Here is a 17,049-nt window from a genome sequence, read left to right as displayed (position 1 = left end):
CGTGGCAGGGCCTAAGATATGTAAATGCCAAACATCCAACAGCAACACACACACACACACACACACACATCGACACATATGCAAATATGAATATAAATGAACAGCGGCTGAGCGCGGCTAAATCAAGTGTGTGTGGGTATGTATGTGTAGGTGTGTGTGTGGGTGTGTGTGAGTGGATACCAAAAGTTAAAAGTTAAACTTATGGGCGCAAAAGCAGATCGACAAGGGTATTACAACTAAAACAAAAGTGTGAACAAGCGCAGCTGCTGCTGCTGCTGCTGCCGCTGCTGTTGCTGCTACTGCTGCTGCTGTGGCAATAACGAGGCCACGACAATGTGTGTGTGGCATTTGAAGGCAAGGCTTGGCGACAGCTAAAAGGGATTGCCGGGGCGGCGAACAGTTGGGGAATGCGTGTTAAATTTACAATTATGCGACCCACGCAGAAAGAGAGAGAGAGAGAGAGAGAGAGAGAGAGAGAGAGAGAGAGAGAGAGAGAGAGAGAGACACAGAGAGAGTAAGATGGGAGATACATTTGCTAAGCTGCCGTGACATAGTGGTAAATGGGCCTTTCGCATCGCCACCAGCTCAACGACCGCGCTGGCAATTCAATAAAGTGCCAGAGCAGCCCGCCTGTAATGTGTCAATACAATCAGTCAGTCTTAAAAGCGCAATTAAAGACACAAACTGAGCGAAAGTGCGAACACAAGGCACACAAGTCACTCGCCCACAGAAAAGGTCGAGCTGACAGCGCCAAATAGCAGCCATACCGTCCACTCCCCAATGCCCCTCCTTAATCGATGGCCCACTCTCAGCTCTCGCCTCAATGCAAACATTGAGCCTGCCAATGAGCAGGCGAAACTTGCGCCGACTTCTCGCTTAACGAAAGTTGTCAGCTCCAATAAATGCGAGGCGAATGCGGGCGGCCGGCCGGCTGGGGTCGGGCCTGATACAAGTAATTAAAAGTTATGTACATAAATAAGTTGTATACAAATTGAGCGAGTTTCTTAAGATTCTGCTAAAGACTTGAGCAATTGGCAGTCGTGCCGTGCCGACTTAGTGCTGCCTCCAGATTAGCTTCACGTAGCGTCGTTTGACTTGTTCAATTTGACGAAGTTTTACTTATGGTCCGTGTGGGGTCAACTGTAAGTAAGTTATGAGTAAGCAAAAATTTGTGCAGAGGGTAGATATAAATGCGGCCATCTATGTGATTCTCAATCATCGCTTGTTAGAAGGAACAGAATCGATATATGTGCTCTTCTCTGCGATTCTCAATCAACCGAATCAGTTTATTTTTTATGTGAGCAGTTTAGAATAATATAGATGAATGCAATCGATGCAGCCTTCTATGCGATTCTCAAAAGTTTAATAATTTCAAGGAGCTCAATCTATTTTATAAGCATAGTATCTGAGGTCAACTATAGGTTCTAAAAAATTACATTAAACAAAAATGGTATATGCGCTTTCAAGAGAGAGGAAATGAGACAGAGAGAGAGAGAGAGAGAGAGAGAGAGAGAGAGAGAGAGAGAGAGAGAGAGAGAGCGAGCTCAATCTATTATGTGTAAGCCCAACTATAAGTTAAATATTAGTGAGTGAGTCTAAGGATTTTATAAATTGCATGCAACGACGCTTAAAATGTGCCCTTCTATGCACTTCTCAGAAGCCTAAGTACAAGACTTCAATTCATTTTTGTAATGAGCTTAAAATTGCAATCGCATGAGTAAGTGATTTAAAAGAAGAAGAAGAGGGCTGATCCTATAACCCTTTGATGCATATTCATTGAAAACATTAAAGGTTCAAGCAAGTGATATATTTTATAGCAACATGTGTAGCATGTTGTCAATGCATCCTATATTTATTTATTTAATCGGATGCCAATATAAGGGACTTGGCCTGTGACTATGAAGCGATGAATATCAGCTCAACGTCATATTAAAATAAGATGAATCAAAGCTTCAGCTATAAGCAATGATGTGCTGTATGTCATTGGGTGCTCGGTCAAAGTCTCTTAGGCAGAGTGAAGTTCTATTACTCAACACCTTTTGACAGGCACTGAATGCTTTGCCACACCTCCTGCCATGCATGTTGCATCAATGGGAGTCCATGAACTATGCAATGGCTGTAAGCATCTTTAAATGCCATGAAATTGTAAGTTTATTGTTATCCATTGCATAGTTGGGCCTTTGACTGCACTGAAGCCTATCAACTATACAAAGCACAACTTGGCAGGACATTAGTCGCATCAAAGGCTAAGGCTAAGCCTACATTGTTGGTTATATCCATTACAACACACACACAAACACATAGCTTGACAGACACGGTATTAATAGAAATAATATTAAATTAAAACAGACTCAAGCATATAATCTACCAAAGGCATGTGTTTAATTGGAAAGTTTTAGAGGAGCTCATTAAATTGAATTTGTATTTGTTTTGGCTGATTTATGCACTCTCTATCCCCATATACATACATACATAAATACATACATATATACACATATACTATACGTGTACATAATGACAATATGAAACTGTAGAAAATAATGTTGTTAAAATTAATTTGCATTTAATTAAATTTATGTTGCAAATTGTCGCACGATGGCAACGACACGACGACACGACACGGCAGTGGCCGTAGCAGGAAATAAGCAGCTTTGACATACGGCAAATGGATGCCAGCACACATAGAAGCGCACACACAGACACAGAGACACACATAGACTATCCCAGGCACATGTGGCGCTGCGAGCAGAGGCACATGTGAAGCTAGAGCAAAAACTAGGTAACAGCAGTGGAGTGGAGAAGCCAGTGCGATTACAAAAACATCAACACTTAATATGTTTATTAAATTTGTTGCTACATCATTAGGCACTAGCAGCCATATAATGCGGCGCAAACACTTTGGCAATCGCAAACACACACACACACAAACTTCCACACGTACACACACACACACGCGCGCGCACACATGGCTGTGAGCTTGCTTGCCGTTGAGCGTTAATACCCTACGCCTCATAAAACGTATATGCCGAGGTAATTCAAACTTGGCGCAAATACATGTAACACTTGCTAAAAGCAAAAGAAGCGATAAACGCTTGCAAACACACAGACACACTCACACACACAACAGAAACAAGCGGAACTGTGCATATAATATTAGATGAAAATATAAAATAAAATATATATATATATACATATATAAATTTAAACTAATTTTGACAAAATAATAATTAATATTAAAAAATTAAAAATTAAAAAATATATATATATATTCCATTTATTTATTAATTATTTTTTATTTTTATTTATTTATTTATTTTATTTTTTTTTTTTATTTTTTTTTTTGGTAAAATTTTGAGGAATATTAAATTTCGATACAATATATTGAAAAATATTTATAAAAAAAAAATAAATGAATCTTTATTCGAAAAATTTATCTATAAATAAGAAATATTAAGAGCATGATCAAAAAATTAATACAATTTTGTATTTTATTAAATAAATAGTTTTCGTTTTATAAGCTTTTAAATTTGTATAAAATTATATATACTTTTGAAGGAAATAATACATTAGGGCATTTTAAAATTAAAGTGAGTTTCTAATTTAATAATTCCAAAAAAAAAAAAAAAAAAAAAAAAAAAAAAGAATTAGTACTTTTATATATGATAGAAATTCATAATTTAATTATTATTATTATTAAAAATGTATATGGGCAACTATAGTTTAGAAATATACATACAAAAGCTAAGATTTTCTATTCGCTTGATAAAAAATTTGATAAAAAGAAAAGAAAATCTATACATATAGGCAAATATATTATAATTTAGGAAATATCTAAGAGTTTCTATTCATTAAAATTTGATTAGCATTGAAAAATTTAAAATTCGTAATTGGCTTCTATACTTTCATTAATTAATATGTTACACTATATAGCTTGTTAGCTTACTAGAGCATCTGAAAGTCGTCTTGGCCCTATGAGCTTAACTTGTTTAGCAAATGGCAATGCCCCAGCAAAAAGTGCTCCAGGAACACACGCACACACACACACACACACACACATCCTCGTAGACACACACACACACATCAACCAATACATATGCACACTTGCTGTAACTGGCATGAATGTGCTTTGGGCCACTTTACATAGGCTTAACGATTGTTGTTTAGACGCAGTTACTGTTGCGTTGCAGCTGCACACTAACTGCTGCCACTACCGCTGCCTCTGCCGCCACCGTTGCTGCTTGCGTCGCCAGTTCAAATAGACTTATATGAGTGCACTACGACTACGACTCCGAGTTGCGAATTGAAAGCGTTCAGGCTTTAAAACTGCAAAAAAATATATGTATATATGAGAGAAACTTGTGCATTGCCTACTTTTTGGGGCGATGCATGGGCGGCTGGTTGGGTGGGTGGTGGTGTTAGTTTGGGCGGTGCAGTAATTCCTGTTTACCGTAACAAGTGCGTAAAGTTTGCAGCTGATGCAAAAAAGTGCAGTGAAAAGTTGATTTATTCACAGCAGCAGCAGCAAAAGTTATGCGCATATTAATAAAAAAAAAGAAAAATAAAATGAAAAAGAGAAGGAGAAAACAAAAATGCAAGAGAAGAAGTGAAACCAACGCGACGCTCGCATAAATTTTAATGCGCACGATTATTTTTATGATAATATAACCCGTAAATGTTATGTTGAAATATGCGGATGTGCGTGCATTGATAAATCCTCGCCCACTCTAAGCCTTGTATTCCATTTTCTGGCTCACACACAAACTTTCTCTCTCTCTCTCTCTCTTTCACTCTCTCCTCTGATAGCCAACACAGAAGCGCCAACGAAATCGCTGACAATAAAATCCAGCAACACCACCACCGCCATCAGCAACAGCAGCACCACCACACTTGCCACGCCCACAAGCCCCTACATCGAGGAGGAGCACGCGCTGACCATCTCAACAGCAACCACAACCACCAGAGCGGATCGCTACCGGCGACAGGCGGAGGAGGATCAAGTGGATCGCTGCCGGCTCTTCGTAGAGGGCGATCCCACCAAGAACGAGCTCTACAGCCCCGAGTATCCCAATCTATATCCAAAGAACATTAACTGCACCCGCGTGATAACAGGTGAGTGCAAAGGATTGTTGACTTCTCATCAGCTAACGCTTTATGAAATGAGTGTAGGTAGATGTTCGTTTGTGTAGGAAAGTAGGAGAAGGAACACATAGGGAGATATCTGATAGACTGTTAAAATTGTTGTATATAAATACAGGTATATATAGATACACATAGTAGCTGCTGGAGAGCGTTAGCAGCTTAACAATCATACCGAATTTCAGTGTGATCAAGTACATATATAGAATTTTTAATAAATATATACTAAATATATAAGTCCTATGCTTCAATGGAAACCCTTAGCTCTCTCTCTCTTATCTTCTTACATAAGAATTTTAAATAAAAAGAAGAGCATTGGAGCGACAATTAGCTCAGCATAGATATGTGATTCATGCAGCTCATTTTAGCATAGCTCATTTAGTGATGATTGATGGATGAGCACTGAGGTCTACATTAATGAGGAAAAAAAGAAAAATTTGGCTAAAATTAACAATGCTCACAATGCGTTGAGTGAAACGCAATGCGAGAGTGAGTCTAGCAGCCAAACAATGAGAACAAGAGCGAATGGAATGAGTGGGAATGGGTAAACACGAGAGGTTGCGTGACGAAAAACCATTGTGCTTCGGCTTGTCAGCCTCGTGCTCGGCTTCTTTACGTCGTTCGTTTCTATTGACTGTCAGACTAATTCGATTGTCTTCGGCTCTGCCATAGTTCTCATTCAATTCATTCCATTTCTTGCTTTATTTATTCTCACTCATTGCACTTAATGTAGTGCTCTACAATTACAGATCAGTTCAGAGTAGATCACTCGTCTGGCTGCTCACTTATCCAACTACCTTCCAATAACTACAGTTAGCTTCTATAGAATCACATATTTGCAAAGTAAATAAATTATTTATTTATTTATTGTTACAAAGAATTAATTATAAATAACAAGTTTTAAGCCAGAGCAATGGAGGCCTTCAGGCAGAAATAAATAAATTATAAATAATAACAAATAAATAAATAAATATACGAAAAATCGTATACAAATAAATAAATTGATTAATTATTTAATTCAGTACAGGCAATTGTGTTCTTATTTCGTAGTTGTTTAAATTTGAAATATACAAAAGTTTAGTTTACTCAAATCATTCAATATTTTCATTTTCTCATTTCAAGTCAATCACTTTCATCATTTCAAGCAAATTATTCAAATCAAAGATTTTGTTGAGTAGAATATGTTAAGCCTATTCAGTTGAGCGGCATATTCTATAGACAACTCTGACGGCTCTATAAAGCAACTCATATATGATCAAGTTACATCATACGTCATATAGACTTAGATAGAGCCATATCGAACTGTTCACATGAAACTTTGCCAAATGATTTATGTCTATAAATTTATTTAATGTTAAATGAGTTACATGAATGAATAGGCCAATGCGCCGTCTAATGTATTCATTGTGGATATCAAATATTGTATGTAAAGGCCAAGGGTCTTAGCAAAGATAAATATACATGTGCAATTTATATGCAAAAATAAATTCGTAATATGATAATGAGTGAAGGGTTCCATTGAGTGCTCAACCCTTCGCTTCGATTCGACACGATTCGCATAGACTTTTCAACCGGCTGCAGGCAATGGCTTGGCTTAGCTTTATGCCAGCCAATTCACGGCCAAGAAGCTGCGGCATGTGTGTAGAGCACTTAGTGAGTGCGGAGTGTGCGAGAGACTCGTAAAAGTTGATATGGCAAGCACTTTGCTGCCGGCGCGCTACTTACTGCAAATAATTGCAAGTCTTAGCGAGGATGCAGCCATTGTGTTGACATTCCAGATGCCAGTCAGAGTTCAGCCCGTCAGTCAGCGAGTCAGTTAAATAGATTGCAGATTGAAGTAGATGCAGCCGCATTGCTATTAAAAGCGTTCGCGTGTTAGCCTGATGGCCTCCAAATGCGTTTTGAATTGAGGCAGAGATTCGATTTCAGTTACTGTTCCTCGACAGGGCTGGCAATGGGCAGTGTGGGAGTGCGGTGGTAATGGGGTGTAGCACATGTGGGGCTTTTGCTTTTGGCTTTGACTTTGGCTTCGGCGTCGCAAGCGGCAGCGGCTTGGCAGTCATCATATTTGCTGGCGTTGCGCTTCACTGGGTTTTGGCCTGGCGCTTATCTGTAAACAGGGCCAAATTCATTTGTCAGTTAAGACAAAATGCGAGCAACAACATGACTGCAAGCCGAGCAGCTCAGATAAAACCTAAAGCGTATGAAATGATTGACTTTCCATAGGCACGCATCAGCGAATGCCATCATCAGAGACGATTCACAGTATCTGCAGTGAATGTGTATGTGTGTGTGTGTGTGTGTGTGTGTGTGCTCGATAAGACAGACAGGCTAGAAAGATAGATAGATGGAAAGATAGACCGACAACTGCCATAGGGAGTGGCAGGCTTATTTGCATAACAATATGAGTGCGGTCGGGCGATAGACGTTGCCTGTATGCGAGTCGGACATGTTGCCTTCTGGCTGCTGTCTAATGCTAGGCTCTCAGACTGTTAAGCGGCTGCATTAGTAGCGAACGTGCGGCATATCTACATACATATTTATATACATATACATTCACTGTTATTCCCTCTGGTACGGTGTGTGTTTGTGTGTGTGTGAGCACTGACAACTTCGCAGTTGTGCAAGTCAATTGCTGTTAATTTAGTTATCTTTAACAAGTCCCAGCAGCAAATATATGGCTACATCAATAATTCCCAACAAATAGTATTTAAATTGACAATTGCAAATTTCAATGAGTCCATTGTAACAAATCCTGAAGATTGCAATAAAAATGATAGAGTAATTGATATGAATGTGAATACTACTTATAGCATGTTATTATATTCACTTGACTCAAAAGTCAATCGGAGTTGAATTTCTGTAAAGGTAATTGAATTGAACTTGTACCTTATATGATATATGGGCATGGATAATAAATGTACCAGACTTTGTGTGATATTGATATTGATATTGGTTTTGTGAAATGCATTTGTAAGCGGCTGAAGTAGGCGTGGCAGACCACAAATAATATATACAGCTATTATTCTTGACGTCGGTCTTTCTGTATTTCCATTCCTCCGTCTATTGCTGAAATCTACCTACATTTGTCCATTGAGGTCAACACGACGATCTCGTAAGCTACATAAACTAGGAACATGAAATTTTCAATATATATTTCTAGATTCAATACGCAGGCCCAGCTTACTTTGATTTTCCTATTTCCTTATTATCGATAAAAATGTTTCATTATTTTAAATACTACAATAGCAAGTAGTATTTCCAATTTGCTGTGGTTGTTCCAGTAAAGAACTCACAGATTTAATATATTTAATTTGTATACCTCCCCTGTACGCCTAAACTCAAAGGCATACAAGTACTAAATGCACACATATGAATGTCATTGTTACGCTCTGAAAATGTGAGTAAAAAAGTTCAGCTAAAAGTAAAGTTGGTCAACAATTAAGCTCGCATAATAAAGCCCATAAGCGCAGTCCTGCTGCGCTAGCAGCGCAATGAGTAAAGAACGAGCGTATGGACGATATTAGCGGAGTCGCTATAACCGTACATACAGTAGAATATCTGATAAGCACACAAGTCAATCAAGGTATGTCCGCTTTCTGTCAGAGGTTTGTTACAAAATTTCCATAGTTCTTTAACCATTTCATAAGATCTATAACAATTGCTATCAGACATTAGCTTTTGATGCATACGACTCAAACGATTTGGTATTAAGACTTATAGAAGCTCTGCACAGGTATGCAGTACTCTCTCTCTATCTTTCTCTCTCTCTCTCCCTCACTCCTTTAACTAACTAGCTTTCCAGTCATTATACATTTGAAGTCAAGGGCTTCCATTTCAACTCATATGCACATTCTGATGTATTATTCAAAGCCTAATTTCAATGCGATCGAACCACATAGTAACCGAGCCTTAAATGAAGAAGAAGAAAAAGCACAGCTCATGTGTATGTGTGCATATATGCACAGCGATTAGGCTGAAATGTATGCAGAAGTAGCTCGACAGAGAGTTTCAGGTTTTGGAACTAAGCCAGCCTTAGATTTCAATTAACAAGTCGAAGCAGAGGCTTACCTATTACAGGTGCCTTCGAAACACTACCTGGACAGAGGACACACATGCATCTGCATACAGATTAATGCTCGTCTGTGCACACACATACAGCATTACAAATGGATGGGCCTAATAATAATTTTAGAGGCAAACAAAATTAGAATGGCTTCGCCTTTGTCTATCAATTGGCCAACGGCAGCTTTGTGGTTAGTTTTTCATTGGGTCTGCAATTTGTTTGAGCAGATGCTATTCAAAAGCCCCAAATTACTATGCCAGCACACATGAGAGAGGCTGGGCGGAGGAGGAGGAGTAGGATGATGTGTAGTAGTCTCTGAAGAGGGGCCAGAGACTGAGCTTCCTTTCATTTCGGTCTCAGTCTCTCTTAGCTTGTGTGGCTGTATCAAGGCCAATCAGCTAGCAAATCCCCATTCGCATTCAATGTGAGCGCACAAACATCGCATTTGTTTGGCCAAACCTCTGTGATTTACACTTTCATTACAGTTCCATTATGTTATAGTATGTTGAGGCTGGACTCTATCTGTATGTGTGTGTGTGTGTGTGTGTGTGGCTGAGCCAAAGAATATCCCAGACGTAGACTGTGGCTCGCAGTTGCAGCTCTCTTTTATAGGCTATTGTGTCAGCCAGTCTGCGTGTCTCTGTGTGTGTGTGTGTGTGTGTTGCTGTGCGCCTTTTCAAGTCTTACATAACTGTCCATTGACGCGTGCCCAGAGTCGTTATCAGCCCTTTAGCTCATCTGCCGACACAGATTGTCCGGCTGCTTCTTGAAGACCTCTTGGCTCAAAATATTTTAGCATGCTTTCAGCTAGCTGAAAGACTCGTATGCTTAATAAAAGAACGTTGTTTTTGTTGTTGTTGTCTGATCTGTACTCAATTGCCTCATAGAACAACAGTAGAGGCAACAGTAATTTAAGTGCAAACACATTTGATTTGCTTTAAATGCATTCCAGCAATGTGAATTTCGAATTTTTTTTGTGAAAATTTAAAGAAACTCATTAAGAAAATATTGAGAATAAAAAAATTTTTCCCAGCAAAAAAAAAAAAAAAAAAATATATATCATATTGAAGTGAACATAGCCTCAGAACGTATATTTATATTAGTCAATGATGTTTTATTGAATATTTATTATATTATTAATACGTCTAGAAACTATATATCAGGAATGTAAGCTTAGCTGGACGAGAAAAATATAATAGTGTGCCGATATGTAGGACGAGCATAGTTTGTTCTTGCATGTTACAATCATTAAGGAGGGCATTTTGAGTGAAATTTTTCGTTCTTCCTGTGCATTCGTTCTTCTCTATGTTCCCTTACTTGTGCTCCTCACCCTCTTCTCCCCTGCTTATGTTCCTGTCCCCATGTTCCTCTAATTGTTTCTTTTCCCTAAGATCCTCTATGTTCCTCACCCTCTATTCCCAAACTTATATTCTTCTGCCTGCAGTCGTCAGCGTTTGTTCCTTTCGCTTCCTGCCTGCAGTCGTCAGCGTTTGTTCCTTTCGCTATGTTCCGTTTTCAAAGCTCATCTACCTATGTTCGTCTCCCTGTGTTCCTCACCCTATGTAACTCTGATTATGTTCCTATCCTTATGATCCTCTTCTCCTTAAGTTTCTCTTCATAAGTTCCTCTTTCTATGTGTCCCGCAACTAGCTCGTTCCTTATGTTCCTTTCCCTATTTTTCCATCCCTCTCCCTGCGATCGTTCTCTCTTTCTCTCTCCCTCAGCTCGTTTACTGTATGTCCACCGAAGTAACTGAAGAATTAAGTCATTGTCAGATAAAAACCAAAAGAGAGCAGTTCAAATATTTTGGAACTTATGACACGACAGTGAACGAGAAAGAATTAAAACTTTTTCAATGATTTTACAAACTTCAAGACTAAAAACTCAGCTTAGCTGGCAAAATTCCATTGTTGTTGTTATTTTTGTTGGTGACTTTTAGCACCGTAAATGAATATATAAATATGCGATAGCATCGTTTCAAGCTCCAGCTGCTATTTAAATATGCATATCCTCAGACCTTTTGTTATGCAGTGTTAAAACTCAGCCCTGAGCTTTGTTTTTATTGTAAATATTTATAGGCTTTGAGGCAGTTGAGCCAAAATGGAAACAGAAGCCTTAAGCTGTTGGATGGATGGATTCGATCGATATTTAGGGAAAATTAACACATATTAGAAGAGGCGCACATACAATATATACATATATATATACATACTATGTATATAACTAATCTGGTAAACTATTTAATTTAATTACAGCGCCGAAGGGACAAATTATAAGGCTGGATTTTCGCAACTCGTTCAATATTGAGGCCAAGGAGGAGTGCAAATTTGATTTTCTCGAGGTAAGCAAGTGCAGGGATAACAAAAAATAAGAATGAGATCAAAAAAGATGCTGCATTTGCATAACAAATACAATGTTGCTGCTGACATAAGACGCAGCTTGCTCTCATTTCGGGAAGGGGGAAAAAAATGTTTACAAATTGTTGACTTTGTTGTGATGCTGCTGCTGCTGCTGCTGTGAGTGTGTGTGCTTGGCAGACAAATCCTTTGGCCTTGCCTTAATTGAAAGTTAACATTACAGCAGCGGCGGCTCACGTGTCGTATGTGCAATTCCACCGAGAAAAACTTCATCTCCAAAACAAATGTCAAACATATAGCTGCATGAAAAGTGTGCACATTCTGCGTCAGCTGCTGTTAATTGGAATATAATTTTAATTAGTTCTTCACAGCCAGCGAGAGGGAAGAGAAGAAGAATTGAGAAAAGATGCAAAACAACTAATTGAAATATGATTTGCGTTACGCCTCACACATTTCCTATTTATGAACAAATTGAACAGCTCAGGAGCTAATTTTTGCCTAATCATGCGGCTTACATGAGCCGAACTAATTAAAGCGTGTGAACTTTGTCACACTTTCAGCTCAAGACTCCCATTTCAAGACAGATGACGGGGCGTTTTCTTTATGCTTGCCGCAATTTAAATTGATTTTTAGTCGAAGAGCTGATTACACAGGCCAACAGGCTTTAAGTATTCATTCGTTAAGCTGAGCGAAACGAAATTACAGCTAATACAGGGCAAAAATTGATTTTTGATTATTTAATTTGAATCAATTTTATATTTATTCTCTGAGCCCATTGACAATCGAAATCCAATTGCTAAATTGGACGAAACAGGCTACAGGAGAAGAAGTATATGTATTCTTGGTCGAGGTAAAGAGCTGAGTTGAGTCGATTTACACCTGTCCGTCTGTCTGACTTAACATCCGTATTTCTGTCCACTCATTAGTAGCTCCGTCCGTCTTTCTGCCTGTCGAACTGTCTATCTGTCCGTCCGTGTGTCGATTCATCTGTCTGTCCATCCGTCTTTTCGTTTATTCGGCTTTCTGTTTGATTGTTCCGTCCGTCGTTCCGTCTGTGCTTCCGTCTTTCTTTCTGTCCGTCCGTAAATTTGTCCGCTCTATTGTCTGTCCATTCGTCTGTTCTTGTTCTTCCGCTTGTTGGTCCGTCAGCTTGTCCGTCCGTTTATCTGTCCGTCCGCTCGTCTATTCGTGGATATATCTGTCCCTCGATCCGTCCGTTCATCTGTCCGCCAGCTCATCGTTCTTCTGCTTGACTGCCCGTGTCTCCATTTTTCCTGCCTGCCTACCCATCAATCCGTCTGGCCCATTCGTCTAACCATCTGTCGTTTAATTACGGACTTAATTGCAATGTATGTCTAAAAGAACCGTAAACTATTAGCTCTTTGTAGGGTATAGGGTATATCCCAGTCGGGCAGTTCCAGTCCCAGTTCTGTCTTATTCTTTTATTTATATTTTTTTACATTTACTGGAAGAGCTTTGCTTTTCTCAAACCTGATGAATAATGCTTGCAAAACATTTGTCATCTCACTTAAATTGCCTTGAACAAGTTGTATTCAGAGCCCGTTGTTAATCTGAGTAATTGTAATATGATTTGACCTGATTAATCATTCAGTTAAAATCATGTCCAATTGCTCATGTTTTTTATGGCTCGTTAGGCTGCGGGACAAGTCTGCTCGCCTTGACAGCCAAATGGGCCCAATTGAGAGGCAGCTGTCAGTTGTCACCTGGGCAGAGTTTGAGCTTAATGTTACTGGAATTTAATATCGCGCTCCGGCTTCAGTTCGAGCTGCCAACTGACATTACCTTGAATGGCCAACGTGCAAAAAAAAAAAAAAAAAAAAAAAAAAAGAAATTAAAGAATCAAAGGGAAGCGAAAGTAGCGAAAATTCAAGTCGTCTTTGCTTTTCGTTCAGTCAATCATGTTGTGAATGCTTTTGGTTGCCCTTTGCAGATACGCGATGGGCAGTATGGCTTCTCGACGCTAATTGGAAAATACTGCGGCACCGACTTCCCGCCGGAGATAACGTCGAAGGAGCGGTATCTGTGGCTGCACTTCCACTCGGACGACACCATCGAGTATACGGGCTTCAGTGCGGTCTTTGAGTTTTTGGATAGGAATCGTGAGGCGCCCAGCACGGATCTCAATTGCACCATCGAGAAGGATGGCTACGAGGGCTTCATTAATTCAACAGATGTCCCAGCTGAAATAAGGGAGCAGGTGATACGCGACAAGATTGCTCTCGACTGCATTTGGCGTATCCAGGTGAAGGACAACTGGAAGGTGAGCGCGTTTCCATTTCAATCAAATATATCAATTTGTCATTTGTGTGCTTTATCCTCTTCCCCTCTCTCGCTCTCTCTCTCTCTCTCTCTCACTCACTCACTCACTCACTCTCTATATTTCCCTCTCTCCTTCATTCTTTTTGCTTTCTCTTAGATATTTTTGAAATTTCTGGACTTTCATCTAAGCAAGCCGAACGACTGCGAAACAAACTTCTTGGATATATTCCCCGAGCAAACAGTGATGCCATTAAGGTAAGAGTTAATAGACATCCCAGCGAATTGGCTGTGTTGGCTTTAGTTAGGTCGGGCTGGGACTGGGATTGGGGATGGGATGGGGAGTGGGATTCGGATTGGGATTGGGATTGGGAGTGGCATTGGGATACGCAATCCCAGTGCCACAAACCAATTTCCGCTTCACGAATGCGCCACAATGTGAAGTCAGCCAAAAAGCGTTTTCCAACGCTGCAAAGATCAAAGCATGTAAAGCAAAATTTCAATTTATTACCGGCCCAAGTAAATTGTATGACAGCGGAAGCTGCGGCGGCGTCAGTGGCGACGGCGGCGGCGGCGGCGTCGCCTTTGACTCGCCCAACTGGAATTGTTTTGTGCCACCAGCCGAACGCCGACGACGGCAGCGTCTACCCATCCATAGCGATTTACCATTTACCATTTACCATGTGCCAGGCACAGCCTTTCTCTCCCTCTCTCCCTCTCTCTGTCCCTCCCTTTCTCAGCCTTCTGTCGCTTTCAACACGCCAGCAAATTTCCACTTGTTGCTTGCTCGCCTGTTTTCCCTTTCCCCGGCCAACTTCAGCAACAACTTCAACACTTGCAATGCCATTCGATTTTAGAGTCAACTCTAGGGTTCGGGCTTTTGTGCGCTCGCTGATGGGCGTCGGGGCCAACGGCAACGGCGACGGCGACGGCAACGGCAATGACAGCACCACTCAATGTGATTGACTGGCCGTCTAGATGAAGCCGCCTGTCTCGTCGGCTGGGGCCATTGATTTGCTGCTGGTTGTACCCTAACGCAAGGCATTCAAATTACATACAAAAGGCGGAGCTAACACATTTGCGCATTGACAAAGATAAAGAGAGTCTCGGCCTTTCTACAAGCATCGATGATTATTGTAACTGAAGTTCAAGTCTCGATACCTTAGTTAACTTAGATCTCATACAAGCTCTTCTCGCTCAGTTAGTGTATACAGTTGTCGGCTTCGTCAGCCAGGATTTGGTTTTGGCCCTTGATGTTGTTGTTGGCGCTCCGCTCGGCTCTGGCTCCGGCTCTGGTCGTTGCCACAATTTCTATTTAAATTCATTTTTCGTAACAATTTGGCAGACGACGTATTGGTTTGGGCCGTGTGGCCGCCCGTCCGTTCACATTGAATGCATTTCAAAACAACTTAAGTACATGGACATGCCACGCCCACACTTTATGCCCTCAATTTTCCATTTTGAGTCGTATGCGTTAAATGTTTAGCTACAAATGTTAATCAATTCCACAAAGAACATGCTGCTAGAGTTTAAGATAGACTTACAAAATATGCATACATATATATATTTTTAAGCATGTGTGCATGCACATGCATAATTCATAAGCTGCACAAAGTGAAATAAAGTGAAATTTGATATATTTCTCGAAATATCTAAACATTTGCCAATTCGTTGCAGAGTGAAGAACTTTTGCGGATCGGCGGGCGAGAGCATTACGGCGGAGTCAAACATTCTGCACATGCGATTTTACGCGGAGCAAAGTGCGATTAATTCAACATTCGCCATTCTCTATACAGCATTCCGGGATCGTGGATCGGGCAGTAAGTGCGAAACTCTTTCTATACTTTTGCTTTTTTTTTTTTTTTTTGCTTTCTCTTTTAACTAACTAACTATGGCTGCGGATTGTGGCGGAAAATCCTTTAAATTTGGAAGCGACTCAAAGCAAGCAGCGGACGGCATCAGAGGACGGTGCTCGGCTGGGCCAAATGCCTTGGCAATCCGATGCTAAGCTTACGCTATCCACAAGCACCGCAAACGTCGACGGCTTTTTTGTTGGCTTTTTGGCAGCCAGAGGCTTGCCTTCTCTCTGTCCGTCCGTCCGTCCGTCTGTCTGGCTGGCTGGCTTTCTCTATGCCATGTGCCGTGCCGTGCCATGTGTCTGGCTAACTACTTATGTGGCTGGCTGTGTGTAGCCTATGTCTGTAGTCTGTGTGCTGTGCTGTTTGTTTGTCGCCCAGTTTTGCGTGATTGCCGCCTGTTGCCAAAGGCTAAGCACTTCTTTGTCATTCAACGAGTGTCCTTTGTGCCAGGCATTGTTAACTTTGGCAAAGCCCGCCTCGCTTCCAGTTAACAGCTAACGACACTCCACACTGCCAGTCCAGTCAAGGCTACCAAATTTTAGGTGACATCCAAGCCCGGCCAGCACAACAGATTGAGCATCGTTCGAGACGAACTTTCTGAGTTTGAGCTGTTGTCGTCGTCGTCGTCATCGTCGTCGTTTGGCAGTGCAATTATTGTTGCTGTAGCACGATTTATGTTCGAGATTAGGTCTATTTGTTTTGCTGCTCTCAGACATTTCGATGCGCTTTGAAGGAAATGCATATGCATACTCTATTAAATATTGAGGAATAGAAAATATGTTGTTTAAGAAAACAAAAATATATTCTTAACACTCGTTGGATTTAAGGAGAAATTATTTACTCAAAAAATGCAACAGCTGAAGCTGAACAAAAGATTCTTAATCCCGTTAGAGTCCATCAATGTAGTTTTGTAACGGGAAAATCATTTCTATGATTTAGTAGTTCCTTTAGATGAGGATACACATGGGTGTGGAATCAAAACTGTTGCACAATCAGATGATGGACTGACTGCAAAACAATAAGATCTACTACTACAGTGGAGTCTCGATAATTCGAACCCTGCTAAATCGAAAATCGCGATAAATTAAATTACCTTCCCCTGAAAGAAATTCGGTATTAATAATTCTCCATAATTTGATTTCTGTGTAAATCGAAAAAAAAACCAATCCCTTTGCCATTTCCAACTATCGCGATTCTACTGTATATACTATATTAAACTATATATTACTATTTAAAAATATCTCAACCAATATAAAATGATATATGTATATATATATATATAAGCAAAGTTGCCAAACAAGTCTCAGCTTTCTCAAAATCTGAGCTCTTGCGCTCAGCTCCGCCACAATCATTC

General features: G+C 40.2%; 2 protein-coding genes across 11 annotated transcripts in view; both read left to right on the top strand.

The window, feature by feature from the left end:
- Nucleotides 1-17,049, top strand: part of LOC149267940 (uncharacterized) — a 293,596-nt gene that overhangs the window by 95,653 nt on the left and 180,894 nt on the right. The window lies entirely within an intron of this gene.
- The window catches only part of Neto (Neuropilin and tolloid-like), a 108,908-nt gene that overhangs the window by 58,933 nt on the left and 32,926 nt on the right, over nt 1-17,049 (top strand). For all 8 annotated transcript variants that reach the window (XR_016270848.1, XR_016270849.1, XR_016270850.1 and 5 more), the window contains 5 exons: nt 4,804-5,109; nt 11,458-11,543; nt 13,511-13,840; nt 13,997-14,094; nt 15,514-15,656. Coding sequence is in view for 5 of the 8 variants with exons in the window: in XM_089473151.1 (XP_089329277.1) it covers nt 4,804-5,109; nt 11,458-11,543; nt 13,511-13,840; nt 13,997-14,094; nt 15,514-15,656 (963 nt within the window). In the remaining 3 variants the exon portion in view is untranslated. The remainder of the gene's footprint in view (nt 1-4,803; nt 5,110-11,457; nt 11,544-13,510; nt 13,841-13,996; nt 14,095-15,513; nt 15,657-17,049) is intronic.

This window comes from Drosophila arizonae, chromosome X, assembly GCF_054131065.1.
Source record: "Drosophila arizonae isolate 15081-1271.41 chromosome X, UAZ_ARI_1.0, whole genome shotgun sequence".
NCBI classification, from domain to species: Eukaryota; Metazoa; Arthropoda; class Insecta; order Diptera; family Drosophilidae; genus Drosophila; species Drosophila arizonae.
The sequence above is the reverse complement of the archived record's forward strand: the minus strand, read 5'-3'. Positions and strand labels throughout refer to the sequence as shown.